Source organism: Camelus dromedarius, chromosome 3, assembly GCF_036321535.1.
Source record: "Camelus dromedarius isolate mCamDro1 chromosome 3, mCamDro1.pat, whole genome shotgun sequence".
Lineage (NCBI taxonomy): Eukaryota > Metazoa > Chordata > Mammalia > Artiodactyla > Camelidae > Camelus > Camelus dromedarius.
The window spans coordinates 10,208,255-10,224,458 of record NC_087438.1 but is presented as its reverse complement, the minus strand read 5'-3'; the positions used below and the strand labels follow the sequence as shown (position 1 = coordinate 10,224,458).

The 16,204-nt window shown below is 43.2% G+C and overlaps 1 protein-coding gene and 1 non-coding gene across 3 annotated transcripts in view; one reads left to right on the top strand and one right to left on the bottom strand.

Moving 5' to 3' along the window:
* TRIO (trio Rho guanine nucleotide exchange factor) overlaps positions 1-16,204 on the bottom strand; it is a 331,311-nt gene that overhangs the window by 194,166 nt on the left and 120,941 nt on the right. For both annotated transcript variants that reach the window (XM_031443331.2, XM_064479579.1), the window contains exons 4-6: positions 8,712-8,904; positions 5,948-6,460; positions 3,755-3,877 (exon numbers count right to left, since the gene is read on the bottom strand). In XM_031443331.2, coding sequence (XP_031299191.2) covers positions 3,755-3,877; positions 5,948-6,460; positions 8,712-8,904 — 829 coding nt within the window. The remainder of the gene's footprint in view (positions 1-3,754; positions 3,878-5,947; positions 6,461-8,711; positions 8,905-16,204) is intronic.
* Positions 5,349-5,421, top strand: TRNAA-CGC (transfer RNA alanine (anticodon CGC)). The gene has a single exon. It is a non-coding gene; the product is annotated as a tRNA-Ala (tRNA).

The following is a 16,204-nucleotide window of genomic DNA, read 5'->3' as shown; positions in this document are numbered from 1 at the left end:
GTCACTGCAGTTTGTAACTAGAACCCAGAAACTACAAACTCTGTACTTAGCAACCAAAGGCTATTTTGTGTGAAAACAAGCTCTCCTTTCTGCATAAACCCAAGTCATCTTCCTGGTGCCAACAGAAAATCTTCTATAAATAGATTCACTTTCACCAAGGGATATGAATTGGGGTAGGAACAGAACAATGCTGTGTTCAAACTTTCAATCAAGCTCTTCTCCTCTGCTGAAATCTCTATCTTCAAGTCCACTAGTGTACTGCAAACATAAAGGTGCAAGGCTTTAAAAAAAAAAAAAAGAGCACTTTTCTTGCGAAGGTTCTCACTATGGTATTTCCCTTCGAGCCTGCATTCTTCTTTAAGGTCACATGACACAAGGGGTGGGGTGGGGAACGCACACTTTCAACAAATCCCAGGATGGTGCTCTTCATGCATTCATCAGCTATTATTTCTGTGAGGCATTGCAACAATGCACCTCGCAATGGGTCTCCCCAAATCTCAGACTTATCTTTAGCTCCTTCCAGTCTTGCCCCTAAGTCAGATCTAATTACCCAACCTGCCCAAACTCCTCTCCATTTCCCCTCCCCCTTCTCCCTTCCCACCGCGGTCCACTGGGCAAGTCTCCCACTGCCTCGCACCTGGACCCCTGCAAGAGCCTTGTGACTGTCACCTAGTCTGCAGCCCACCCGAGTCAGCGTCCTAAAGAATGTCCTTGTCCCTTCTTTCTCTGTAGCTTCATTTACTCATTCTTTTTCTCCATTTCTAAACCAGGTGGAGTCGCTTTATCAGGGATTAGAGAGCCACAGACGCCAGCCTCTGAGGTGCCTTTCTGGGCAGCAGGCTCAAATCAGCTGACAAATGCCCGGGTGTCTACCGAGGCAGGGAGAGAGGGCACTTGGTGAGGCGGTGACCGTCAGTTAAGGCCACGATCCGTGGGAAGCTGGCCTCGCTGTCTTGTGTGGCATTAATGCGCTAGGTAGTGTCCTTTAAGTCAAGAGCAATCCTCCCCTTCAGACATGCGTTCTCTCTAGAGACAGGTGACCAGACTCACTGAACTTGGCATTCTCCGTATCCTTAAAGGGGAAAATCAACCCACAAGGTGTGTTTGGAAGAGCAGAGGCAGATGCTCTCTGGATCCGGAGAAGAGCTGCCCACTTGGACAGCACTATCGGGGGACCCAGGGAGGGAACTCCTTCCCACCCAGATGCTGTTACAAGGTCCTGCAGTGCTTCTATATCCACATGGGACATGCTGGTCTATGAACTGTGCCTCACCCAGACCTCTGTCAGGCACAGCAGGACACAGAAGTGTGGTGGCCCATGCCCGAAACAAACGTGCATACAAACATGGCGACATATCACCCCCCACGTTATAGGTACCCACACCTAGATCTATCATCATCGCCTTCAAAAATACCTGTGACGGGAGAAGGAGCACAATTGTTACTACCCCTTAATACGCTTCCTTTAAAGACTGTCAGCTCTGCACACTGACGTCTAGAATTTTCATTTTCTTTGTCAAAAAAAAAATGTTTGAAACACTACAGATAACACAAGAAAGGACTGAACGTTAACAGGCCCCAGTTCTGCAAAACAGGAGGTGCTGAGAACCAGGGGCTGGTAGGTCTGGAAAGCTCTCCCAACTGCTGTCATCCGCCCAGGGCCCACGGCTATCACATCATTTTTTAACTAATAGTTTTACTTGGAGGATTAATAGAAGTGTATTGTAGACAATGAGGAAATGTACTTAAACCTAAAAAAAAAAAAAGATATCACCCATACTTTTAAGTTTCATACTTACTATAATACACTAAAAATATGAACAGTATTTTTAATTAGATTTGATAACATCACTGATGGTAACTCCCATTATCAAGTACTTACTGTGGATTCAGCACTCTGCATAGTGGATAACATAAAAGTAAATAACATAACATAACACTGTATAAGGTAGAGATTTTTCCCACTTAAGAGATGAGGAAACCGAGGCTCAGAGATTAAGTAGACTGCCCAGGTCACACGGCAAACAGCAGAGTCAGAATTAAAAACCTCTAAGTTCACAACCCATGCTCCTGTCTTCCCCACAAGCTGCCTCTTCTGCTAATTCCAAAATGTGTCACTAATAATGCTGGAGGGTGGAGGACTTTCTGTTCATTTCTCATTTTTTCAAAATCTATTTTAATATTTCTAGTTTTTAAAGTATGGGATATACTGGACTGAATGTGCCTTTCGCCATGAGCTGAAGTTTCAAAATATTGTGAAACACTGGTAGGAATTTTTTAGGAAGAAATCCTTCTAAGATGCTTCCCCCAGATCCTCACCTGTGCCTGCGTTCAATCATTTCAACCCAAAATTCTCTTATCTCAAACTCGAGAAAAGATACCAAACTGTTGAGATAATGTCTGTTACAAAATTGAATTGCTAATCTTGCCTTTGAAACTACCTGAAGTGGCACACTTTGTGGACTAAACTTGAATTGAATGGCGTCTTACTGAACGAATTTAAACAAAGACCCCATCACGCTGCCTCACAAGCGTCACGAGGCTGAGAGCGGCTAACTCCCGTACATCTGGCTCCAAGTCCACACCAAAACTTGGTCTCTAAAGTGAAAACTCCTAGAAGCTTAGCTGTCTACAGAAGTAACCATATATGCTATAGAACAACGTGTAGTTTTATTTTAGTTACAGTACCTCCAAAATGTAGTAAGAGTGCTACTGAAAAGTCTTTGCTGGTTTTGGGGGTTTTTGTCTGTTTGGTTGGTTTTTGGTTTGTTTTGCCCTGCAGTCTCACAACACCAGCCCCACTGAATCACAACAGGCCAAGGGCATCAAAGAGGGCCAAAGGATCCCAGGCAAGGCTGACGTCCAGACCCCCGTCCTTCAGTTCAACTTGGGAGGCACTCTCACGTTTCAGGAGGACAGGAGGCCCCTGAGGGGAGCAGCAGGCCACCCGATTTCTTCATGGAGATGGGCAGCCAGCAAACTGACAGTGGACGGGATCAGAAGACTCACATGGCCTCCGAAAAGCTTTTCTGGAGCCCCAGCAGGCTTCAAAGAGGTACAATGCAGATGCCAGCATCAAAACCACGCAAGCTGAACTGGCCGAGGAATTGGTTCAAGTTTCACTGGTTTGTTTGTTTGCTGGTTCTCGTTTTTGTTTATTTAAAACTTACAACAAGCTCCTTAAACAGTGCTAACACAGAGAACTTCCCACGCTTGGAGGTCAGCTGCTACCATCAATCAGTAACTGTGAAGGCCCTGCATGGTCTCCTACCAGTGCGTTAGGCACGACTTGTACAAGCACCTCCTGTTTATTTTATATATATATATATATATATATATTTTTTATTGAAGTATAGTCAGTTTACAATGTTGTGTCAATCTCTGGTGTACAGCACAATGCTTCAGTCATACATGAATAAACATACATTCATTGTCATATTCTTTTTCACCATAAGTTAGTACAAGATATTAAATATAGTTTCCTGTGCTATACAGTATGAACTTGTTGTTTATCTAGTTTATATATGTTAGTTAGTAGCTGCAAATCTCGAACCCCTAATTTATCCCTTCCCACGCCTTCCCCTCCTGGCAACCATAAGTTTGTTTTCTATGTCTGTGAGTCTGTTTCTGTTTCACAAATAAGTTCGTTTGTCTTTTTTTTTAGATTCCACATATAAGTGATCTCATACGAAATATCTCCTGCTTATTGAGGCACCTTCCCAGACGGGACACCTCTGCCCTGACAGCATCTTACCATGCAGTTCATGGCGAAGTGGTTGTGCTGCGTCTGAAGCTCCATCGCGTGAGGATGGCTGGTCCCAATCTCAGTGTAGCTGTTCAGAAACAGGCCCTTGTTGTGTGTGATCCAGTCAAACATCTACCGGAATGAAAACAGACAACCTGGAATCACTCCAGAAGGAGAAGTGACTGACACAGACCTGGGAACAGGACCAGGCCAGGAAAGGGCCGCGTCCTTCCTCTGACAACCTTTCAGGTGTTGGGGCCCAGAAGGTTCTTGACTTCTAGGAAGTCAGCAGTTCTGAACTTACAGGATCCACAAGAAAATCTCATCTAATGTGCTCCTTTGACAGATGAGGAACTAAGGAGCAGGTATGTGAAGAGAGGTATTCAAACCCTGCAGGCTAATTAAAACTCTAATCTTCTGACTCTCAACCTGGCCTCTCTGCTATACTGAACTACCGAACTGGCCACACTGCTCTTCAATTAAAGACCCGTTAGGTGAAATAAGGGACTTACAGGTCTCATTGGATGGCTTCCGCTTTGCCCAAAGATTATTGCCAACAATTCTAATCACTAAAAGATTACACTCTTTAGTGCAAGAAGTATTTAAAAAAAAAAAAGTGCACATGCAAATAATAAAATTTATCGTAAAAGTTAAAAGAATTGGGTAAAAATTTAACAATGACATCTCTCTTAAGAGTCAATACAGGTGCTCCCTGGAAAAGGATGCTAATTACACCGTTCCAGGAAGATATTTAAGGAAAAAGAAATGACTACCAATTAGCACTGTTACCGTGATGTGAACCAGAATCCCAGAGACAGTCACCTGCTTGTCTGGCAGCTGAAAGGAAGACTTCCCAGTGTCTCTGACAAGCCACTGCACTTGAACCTTGAACAACACTGGTTTGAACCGCATGGGTCCACTCATATGCAGATGTTTTTCAATAAATTTATTACCCACATTTTCATTTTACACATCTTTAAATTAACTAAGTGTGAGGAAAAGTTGTGTTCAACTAGAGATCACAACATACAGAAATCAGAAGAACTAGGGTTGGAGTCCTGACTCTCTAGCTCAGCTTCCTGCCCTTGGGTGAGCCATTTATCAGCTCCTTGGTTTCTGAGGCAGAGACAGCAAGCAGTACCGGGATTTCCTACCAGTACATGCGCATGTCAGCGCCCCAACCCACGTGGTTCAAGGATCACCTGCTCTTTGAACATAAATACACTGGCAGAGAGGTTAAAAGCTTACCAAATAACAGTACTGAACTGTCACCTTTCAAAAGGTCCTTCTGTATCAAAGATTTTTAATGTAGTTTTTTTTAACTTTATTCTACAAAATATTTTCCTGTCCATGAAAAAAATTCAGTGAGCTCAAGTTAAGAGGGATGAATTCACCCAGGTGCATGGCTTGCAACACCCTCCTCTAGCAAGCGCCTGCTCCCACACCTGCTGAGACGCAGCCAGTAACTGGCAAGATTCACTCTGCCCAGCTGGTTTGTCTGGAGCACAAACATGAAACCATGAGTAATCACTGCCTGTATTTTCCAAAAGCTATTCTTTTTAATGCATTATTCAGCTTTTGTTTTAAAAACAGACTCAAGAGGGGAGGGTATAGCTCAGTGGTAAAGCGTGTGCCTCGCATGCATGAGGCCCTGGGTTCAATCCCCAATACCTCCCTTAAAAAGTATAAATAAATAAACTTAATTTCCTCCTCCCACCAAAAAAAAAAAAAACCTAAAAATAAATAAACAAACAAATAAATAGATAAAAACGTACTCAATAAAAGATCTAAACAGTGTTTTCTCACCAGTTTTAATGAGTTAAAGAGCAGTTGTCAGAAAAATACTAACATACATGATCGTCACTTTCAATACTATCTCTTACAGAATTTTCACTCTTTTAACTAAAGGTATCATTCTCATCTATCTCACAGGCATTCTCAACCAAACTATCAGTAATTAATAACTCGAAGTTTCCAGAAGATCACTGCACTGCACAGTGAATAAAACCGGAAAGCAGACAGAGGGGAGATCTCTGAGCCGACACTGCTGGTCTCTAGCCAGTGCCGGGGGAGAAGCTCGCCCTCCCCCAGTCCTGTTTCTCTGCCCTTTCTCCGGACCCAACCAGCCTTGGTGCTGGGACCCTGTGCTCCAGGAAGACCCCCTCCCCTGTCTCCTCTTGGCAGCCCTCCCCCATGTTTTACCTTCTCAGCATCCTGTTCGAACAGCCTGAGCTGAAAGCACTGGTCAAGCTTCAGCTTCCTCACATGCCACATCTGATGCAGGTGCTGGCGCGTCGAGTGCAGCCTGTCCAGCATGGCGGACACCTTGGGCAAGAGGCTCTGCAGGTCTGCATTGCCCGACCCCGAGTTCTTTTTGGGAAAGCTGTCACTGCTCTGAATCCTCTGCAGCAGCTTTTGTCCCTCTAAATCCAAGTCCTCGATGGGGGCCTTGATCACCTTCTTCTTCAGCTGGGAATGTTCCTCGATCATATTTCGAGCCCCCTCTAAATCCTGAGGCAGCTCCTTCTTAGCGAGGATGTCCTGAAGTTCCTCCAGTCGAGAGAGCATGTGGGTTGCACTGCTAATGTAGTCTTCAAAAGCAACTCTGATTTCAATCCATTCTTCATGGTTGTATTCCAGGCAGCCATCAAACTCGGGAGTGAGTTGAGAAGGATCAACTACTTTGGTAAGGCCTTCTAAAGAGACCATATTTGTCTTAAGGGAAAAAAAATCACATATGAGAAGATGAACCAATTTTAAACAATCTTATCATAATGCAGTTTGCAATGCTTAAGCACAGATCTTCAAACTTAAAACTTAAAATCCATTTATAAAAGACATAACATACCTTGCTCTGGCCCCATAGAAACAAATGTAAGTGAAAGAAGCATTAGTGCAGTCAGGGAAGGATAACTCCCTTAGAGCAACACGTGTGCGCTGGTTGCAATAACTGAGATTATAGACCCGTGTGCATTTAATGAGAGCCAAAGAACTTAGTTTTCTTTCCAAGAATGCGGAAATTAACCCACTATTGTAGGCACATTAGAATATGAATGGCTTTTTAAAAATTTAGAAAATACACTAGGGTTAGCAAGAAAGCTGGCAGAAGCTCTTTTCACAAAGTTGGAGAGGGGGAGGTTGCATCCACTGCAGTAACCCACAGCGATTCTGAGCAGCACGCGTGCCCTGCAGCGTCTGCACTGCATCCCAACCTGACAGCGACAAAGTTCTGCAGCGACAGCCTAAGCAAGAAATCTTAATCTCATCCTACCAGAAGGTGATGTAGGGCTAGTATTATTCTTAGGACTCAAGGGAAACAGAAGGGGGTGGTGTTAAATATGAAGACAGAGGTAAAGGGGAAAGATGTGTGGCCTAGAACCAAAAGAAAAACCGCAGGAAGGCTGGTCTGGCCCCAGTTCTGTCACCTCCGGCCTTATCGAAACCCAGAACTGCATCTCTGTGCTGTCTGGCATTAGAAATGGCAAAAGGCAGCAGAGCTAGAAAGAGGGGCTGTTCCTGGTCCAGCACTTCTGCCTAAAATGTGACTGCAGGTTCATTCCTGCCTCATGTGCCCACATTTTCATAATGTCCAGTGAGGCAACCACCTCAGAGAGAAGCTGGTAATGATGCAGAGACAAGTTCAACAGAAACCCCAGTGCAGGTGACTTTAAGGCTCGGAGGGAGAGAGCACAATCAGACTAGCAAAAAACTAGCAAAAACGCATACATTGTATCATCGAACCATTATTCCTGTTTACAATATGTAATTAAAAGTGTAATTAAACCAACACACTTCATATTCTGCAGCAAGAAAATAACTAACCCCCAATAAACTGTCCTTCAACATCACTTCTTATTGTGTATACAGTTAAGACTTACTGGTTTCACCTTTCACCTAAACCTCAAGTGTTGTTTCAAATTCAAATTCAAACTAAATTCAGATTTCAGGTTGAAAATCAGTACCATGGAACAAGACTTCAAAATGCAAGTAATATACTTGTGAAAAGACTTTGAAAAGTGTAACATGTAACATAAAGTTTAAGAAATTTTAATACTGTGTGGTATGTTTAATACTATTACTATTCTTTACCTTCAAATACATGACTACATTCACTGAAACCTAGTATTTGGGCAAAGTGACTAGAAGAAGCAATCTATTCAACTAAAAATTATTGTAAGTCATTATTAGAAAATATGTAAATGTTATTACAGAATATGGCATGAATCAAGTTTCCAGCTGGCCAGAGGACTTTCTTCCCTTAACCAGCTCCTGAAACTAACTGCATCAAGCCTTGTCAGAACCCTGGGAGCAGGAGGACGGGAGGTTCCAGCAGAAAGGAGAGGAAGTCAGTGGGCTGAGGGTCGTTTTATACACTGTCTGAAATACAGCAACCTTGTGTGTCAACTGAATCCAGGACTCTGCAGAGGTTTTACAGGAATCTCTCCCTTTTCATGAATGAGAGATCTGAGCTGTGAAACGCATGGCAGGTCATCCTCTCCAGTATCAAGGACAGGATGAAAAGTCACTCTCTTCCACACATCTTCCTCAGGAAGTCTGAAGTGGGGCATTTCTCCCTAATATTCCCTTATTTCCAAGGCTGAGGTAACCACGATGACTCTGAAGCTACGTAAAGCCACATGCGCTATTTTATCACGTGAAGTGAAAGGCAACAGACTTCTCTCCCTAAGACGCGTGCCTTATACCTCAGCAGCCCCACCTCCCAGAGACAGAGCTGGAACCAAAACCCACCGTGGGCAAAACACCCACCGGGAGAAGGCGGTCAGCAAAGCCAGCTCAACAATTTCACACAACTAATTTGACATGTCGTATGTACAGAAGATGTGCAATTCCTGTTGAATATGTGGTTTTTAAAAATCTATTACCAGCCCAAAATGATGAGAAAAAAGTCAACTTTTAATAAGGCACATCTATTGGTTTAGTTGGTCTGGCTACCCAAGAAAGTTACCTCAAATTCAAATTTAGAACTGCCAAAATTAGTCCTCTGTTTCTGCCAAAAGTTGTCTGGCTTGATTATCAGTGCAACGTGAATGCAGCAGGGGAAGGACTCTTGTAAAATCTTCAGCAGAGGCTTGATGGAGTCCCACTTGGACCCACGCATGTCCACAATCACCGTGAATCCTCGCTTGCACACTTCTTCACTAGAGAAAAAGGAAAAACAGGTTTGAACCATGCAATCTCTTGCCATTATTTATGGTTGGAGTCCTGCTGGGCGAGGCTGACTCTGCTTCCATCATCCTGCTGTCCCTGGGGACCTCCCTCCCTCCACCCACCGCCTGGCTGATGGGCACTCGTGCAGAAGGAGCTGGAGGACACAAAATCATTACAGGAAGAGCTCAGGTCTTATCGTAAAATAGAACTCTTTCTCACTCTCCCCAGTACCTTGACAGGATAGACTGACTATACATGCACAAGGTTCAACCTCAAAAACCTTTAACTTTTTTCTGTGGCTACGATTTTGCATCTTTGTCTTCTCTTTAGAGAAAAGCAATGACCATCCTTGTTCATTTCTCTGGTCTTTTGTGCATTAACTGATCACACACACTGTCTAATAACTATTAGGGCAAAGGTCTTTGGCAAGCACTAAATGGGGAGAGACCCCAACGGCCCCCACAGAGCCCAGGGAAAGGAGAGGGGCAGTCACTGGGACTTTAGAATCACAAGCTGAATCCACCCCCACCGGCCTGCTGGCGAGAGTGGGAGCTTCTGAATGTCCCATTTTATTCCCTTAGACTAACAGTCTGGGTCCTGAGCTATCTCAGGGACTCTCCAATGTGGTGCACCAGCCCACAGAGCGCCTTGGCAAGCTTCCGGCGGGGTCTGGGGGTAAGTCTATCTTCACAGTAACACTGAGACTTATTTGCCTTTTTCAGCCAGTTGCACTGAGGGTGCAGAGGCCATGGTGAACACTGCTGGCCCTTAGCACAGGTCAAGGCAGTGCTAGGGGTCACTGTATTCTTCCTCTCCACATTCTAGCTGTCGAAACAAACGAAAGAGCCAGTTTCTCTTAAGAATGTCCTTGATGAAGAAATAAAAATAATTAACTTTATAAAATCTCAACCTCCAAGTCCACAGGAAATATATATAAAGTACTTCTTTTTTTTTCTCAGTATTTTTTAACATTTTTTATTGATTTATAATCATTTTACAATGTTGTGTCAAATTCCAGTGTTCAGCACAATTTCTCATTCATGGACATATACACACTCATTGTCACATTTTTTTCTCTGTGAGTTATCATAACATTTTATGTATATTTCCCTGTGCTATACAGTGTAATCTTGTTTATTTATTCTACAATTTTGAAATCCCAGTCTATCCCTTCCCACCCTCCACCCCCCTGGCAACCACAAGTCTGTATTCTCTGTCTCTGAGTCTATTTCTGTCCTGAACCCACAAACTTTTGGTCAACTAATCTTCGACAAAGGAGGCAAGAATATACAATGGAATAAAGACAGTCTCTTCAGTAAATGGTGTTGGGAAAACTGGACAGCAGCATGTAAATCAATGAAGCTAGATCACTCCCTTACACCATTTACACCATAAAGCACTTCTGCAATAAAGAAAAACCGAGAGTAAAAGTGCCCATAAACATGGGTGAAAAATCCAGTCTTCCCTCACACCATACACAAAAATAAACTCAAAATGGTTTAAAGACCTAAATGTAAGACATGACGCCAAAAAACTCCTAGAAGAGAACACAGGCAGAACATCCTCCGACACAAATTGTAGTAGTATTTTCTTAGTTCAGTCTCCCAAGACAAAAGAAACAAAAGCAAAAATAAACAAGTGGGACCTAATTAAACTTATAAGTTTTGCACAGCAAAGAAAATCATAAACAAAACAAAAAGCCAACCTATGGAATGGGAGAAAATATTTGCAAATGATGAGACCAACAAGGGGCGAATATCCAAAATATACAAACAGCTCATACAACTCAATAAAAAAAAAATCCAATTAAAAAAATTAAACAGACATCTCTCCCAAGAAGACATACAGGTGCCAATAAGCCTGTGAAAAGACGCCCAACACTGTTCATCACTAGAGGAAAGCAAATCAAAACCACATCGAGTGAGCTATCACCTCGAACCGGTCAGAATGGCCACCATCAGAAAGTTCACAAATAGTCAATGCTGGAGAGGGTGTGGAGAGGGAACCCTCTTACACTGTTGGTAGGAATGCAAACTGGTGTAGTCATTATGAAGAACAGTATGGAGGTTCCTTTAAAGAAACTAAAATACAGCTACCATATGATGCTGCAGTCCCATTCCTAAGCATATATCTGGAGAAAATGAAAATTCTAATTTGAAAAGATACCTGCTCCCCAATGTTCACAGCAGCACTGTTTACAATAGCTCAGACATGGAGACAGCCCAAGTGCCCATCAGCAAACAACTGGGTTAAAAAGATGTGGTATATATACACAATGGAGTATTACTCAGCCGTAAAAATAAAGAAGTATCACAACATGGATGGACCTAGAGAATATCATACTAAGTGAAGTAAGTCAGAGAAAGACAAATGTCATATGATATCAACTTGTATGTGGAATCTAAAAAGTAATACAAATGAATCTATATACAAAATCAGAAACAGACTCACAGACACAGAAAACTAACTTATGGTTACAAATGGGAAAAGGTGGGGAGAGATCTAGTAGGAGTCTGAGATTAACAGATACACATTACTAAACAACAAGGATTTACTGTATAGCACATGGAGCTACATTCAATATTGTATAATAACCTACAATGGAAAATAGTCTGAAAACATATATATATATATATATATATATATATATATATATATATATATATATGTATATATATATATATATATATAAAACTGAATCACTTTGCTGTACATCTGAAACTAACACAACATTGTAAATCAATTACACTTCCAAAATTTTTTACTAAAAAATTTCAATTGAGTCCTTATAGACAGGAAAAAAAACAAGTCTCCCCTAAATTTAAGCCAAAATTAAAACCAATTTCACGCTCTCTTGCATGAGCTGGCTCCTCCGCCCTCTCCAATCCCACACTGCACACACACCATTCTTTTCCTTATCTTGATTCATACATATATCATCACAGTAACTGACGTTCCAAGTTCCTATAAGAATTACATCAGTGTAGGAGGCATGTCACAAAAATATTTCGAAAAAGTCTGTGAGAACAGAACCTGAGTAGATGGCAGCTCGCAGTCCTGACAACACAGTGTTGAAGTCCCAAGGAAAAACAAGACGATCCAACAGCCTGGCTTCTCCCTCCAACGTGGAAAGTTGCCATGTGCTTCACTTCTGTTAACCACTCCTACGTGAATGTGAACTCACAAAGAGTTACACCTGGCTCCACACTCCTCATGCTGTCGCCTCTCTTGCCTCCAGGAAGGGCCTGGGCCATGACCCAGGGAATGTCTCAGGCCTCCTTCACAAATCCTTAGACACAGCTGGGGCACTCCCAGAGACATTTCCTACAATCGCCTCACTCACTGAAAGTAAGCATTCTGGACTTCCTGAGGCTCTGGTGGAGTTTACAATTCCACAAGAGTCCACTCAGTAGAAATTTCTGGGCTGCTGAGGTCCTCGGGGCTAGACCAGCCCGACCAGGAGGACGTCTGCTGCTCAGCCAAGGCACTCTCTCTCTCTTTTTTTTTTTTTTTTTTTAGTTGAAATATAGTTGATTTACCATGCTGTGTGAGTCTCTGGTGTACAGCGTAGTGATTCAGTTATACGTATGTATATATTCTTTTTAATTACAGTTTATTACAAGCTATTGAATATAGCTCCCTGTGCTATACAGTAGGACCTTATTGTTCATCTAATTCTGTACATAGTAGTTTATTATCTGCCAATCCCAAATTCCTAATTTATCCCCCCTCCTTTCCCCTTTGGTAATTATAAGTCAGTTTTCTGTCTGTGAGTCTGTTTCTGTTGTGTAAATAAGTTCATTTGTGTCTTTTTTTTTTTTAAAGATTCCACATGTAAGTGACACCATGTATTTGTCTTTCTCTGTCTGACTTACTTCTCTTAGTATGACGATCTCCAGGTCCACCCATGTTGCTGCAAATGGCATGATTTCATTCGTTTTTATGCCGGCCGAGACATTCTGCTCCAGACTTGCACATTCGGCTGCTACCCACCAGACAGGAGACTGTCAAACCGCAGCAACAGGCTGCACCAGTTGCTGTTTGGGAGACTGCACAGGTCTTCATTTTATCAAGGTAGATTCCCCAGGCCTGTCTTTCTCCTCACACAGCCCTACACAGTGTATACATAAAACTGCAAAGCCCCTCCACTTGACAGGGGCTTAAAAGGAACCCTGGGTAACTCCAGGCTTAACAGGAGGAACAAGGTGGGGAAAGACACAAGCACACAGTGCCTGGAGCTTGCACTGTTTACAGAAAGATTAACTATTCACCTGCCTCCAGGATCCAATTTTTACCACCCAGTGACCTCCAAGTAACACAAACAGCACACCAGCTGGGATGGGAGTGCACGTCCTTTCAACCCGCCTGTCTTTATCCAGTTAAAAGCTAGGCATCATTAAGAAAGCAGTGATTTGCAAACATTCCCAAATCCAGTTCATCTTTTTTGATGAACATATGGCTGCCAGCAGAAGCTCAAAGCCCTGCCACCTCCTTCAAGACGGTGCTCACTGGCCAAATGTGACATACTAACTGGGTATGTTAGCAGTTCTATCCAAGAGCTTCAAAATGAAGCTGTTTTAGCTGTTAATTTTTTTTAATTATATAAAACTAAGGTCTTTTTTCAATACAGGTCCCTAAAAAAGATAAACTCTCCTTTCCTCAGTTCCTCAATGAAGAAAGTAACTTTTAATATGAAAGTTCATGAATGAATCAATTCAAAGTTTCACGTATTTCATCTGACAAAGGAGAGTCAGTGGTTCATCCATCTAGCTACTACAAAGCATTCTAAAGAAGGCAAAATGTTCTACGAGGTAATTAGTATCATTCGAGCAATAAGGGCAATAAACACCTAGAGAGGTACCACGACTAACGTGATTGTCATCTCTGGGCAGGAATCCCAATTAGACCAGCGAGAAGTGCTGCTGTGACTTATCGGACACACATTTAGTGGGAAGTTTCCCTGCACATGAATCGTATGAAAATCAGTCTATTACTCAAATTGTTTTCTTTCAAAGGAAGAGAGAGGGGAAAGGAAAGTGGCCCAAATAACAATACTCATACTGGTCACCACTGCGCCCATCACACTAAAGTCTAACCTGGAGGGCCACATGTTAAAAGGCAATCAGGAGGCCACACAGAAGAAAACAGACACGACGACCTGGCTCGAAGACACATGGCAACAGGACAACCGCTGAAGGAAAGCTAGGAGTGAGCGGGAACGAGGGACATTACCGCGTAACTTTTGTGGCAGCTGCTGTGAGTCAGACGCTGTGCTGGGCGTGAGCATAAATCGTCTTCCTTAACACAATGAGCCGAGACGTACACATTACTAGCACAGTTCAAAGATCAGAAAAGTCATAAAATGAAGTACCCAGGTCGGTCCGTCTGACTCTGCCCCCCAACACCTGCCCGGCTGCACACTTTACATCCAGGAACGTGCAGCCCTGCGGCTGCCTGGCTGAGGGACAGCCCGAGAGCCACCTTCTTGTCACAGAAAACGTCAGGAGTAGGGGACGGGGAAAGGGGTCCCACAGACCACCCTCCCTGCCAGGACTGTTCACATCACTCTGAAACTCTAACAACAAATCATCAGACTCAGAAAGTAAGTCCCTCCGTGTTCACACCACTAATCTGCTGGTGCTGTTAACTGATCCCACTGTTTGGCGAAAACCAGACTGCTCCCACCTCTGCGCTCCCAGGAGGCGGCCAGGCTCTGTCAGTCCCTGCAGGACCCGGGTGGACCCGGGAGGACTCTTTTTGCTGCCACTTCTATTTGGACCACTGTGAAATCTTCCTCCAATATCACGTGGCAGATGCATCGTTTACATATTAATCCCCCCTCTCTTATTTGCTCATTAACCAAGGAAGAGAAAATGGCACTTCCTGTCACTTGAAATTGTAAATTGTAAATACAAAAGTCAATCCAGGCAATGAAATGAAGTGGTGTGCTCAGCGGCTGGAGGGTCACTCTACACACTGAAGTATTTATGAGAGACATGATGGGATGTTTGGGATTTGCTATAATTTCTGGAGAAAAGTAGACCAGGTTGGCAAAATGGGATCATCACTGGAGCTGGATGACCGGCACGTGGGTGTGTGGTCCCCGGAGCCTCACAGTTCTGAGTACACCCACACTTCCCATGACAAAGTTGTGTGTGTGTTTCTAAAGTGGGCCACCCAGATGATCCAAAATACATCCGAGCCCATTTTTTTAAATAATATCAATGAAAGGGCAAGTAATTTTTTTATATTTACAATCAATACGGATTTCCAAACCAGAAAGCAAGTTGCCAAAGTTACATACAGAATTCCAACCAAATGTTTTTGAAAAGATTACCCAGATGAAATTCGACTTGTTTTTCATTAAACTATATGACAAGCATCATTTTGATTGGCAGAGATTTATTTACTTTTTACATCATCCTTTGGATTCCCCTGTTTCTTTTTCTATCATCAGCACTGCACCTGGTACATAGGTAAGAACTCAGTAAGCTGTGGCTACCAGCTATCTTGTCTCTTATAAATGACAGTGAGTAGCAAGGAACCTCTAAAACTCTTTCCACCTCTATGATTTCATAGTTCAAGTCCAAGAAAATACCAGAGTAAGAGGCAATGGGAAACTTTTCCATAGATTTAAAGCAGAGGCCCATTGCTCTGCCACCAATGACACAATGTGACAGTCTTCCCACAAAGGATACCCAACAGAAAAACCCAAGCACTTCCTCTGAAGGTCAGACCATCCGCGCCAAAGCTGACTTTCATCCGTCATGGCCAGGAGGGGTCACCAAAGGGCAACACTGTTCCCTGGTTGGTGTCAGGGGTGCCACCAACCACGTGCTATGGGGGATCGGTGACATCTGCCTCAACCTTTAGGATCCATTATGCTGCTGCTGACCACCTTCTATTATCTCTTGCACAACATGCTGCTCACAGTTACTCTGTGGCCTGTATTATGACCGAGTTTCCTTCTACACATCCTCATTCAGTCTCCACGGAACTCCCTTGTCACCCTCCCACGTCACTCATGCACGCCTTTCTAGAGTGAGGATGACCTTTTCCGCACAGGGAGCACCCCTCTAGCCCCCAGCACACAGCACTCTCTTATTCCAGGCTGGCTCTATTCTTGGATTATGTGGAGCAGTATTCTATTCGCCAAAAAATAATCTTAATAATTAATGGGGGGTGGTTCCTCCACCAGCAGTCCGCTAGCTGCATAAGTCAAACCTGCAAAATACATTTCTAGAGCAGAAGCAAAGATTCTAAATTCCTATTACCAGACCAGTTCCTATT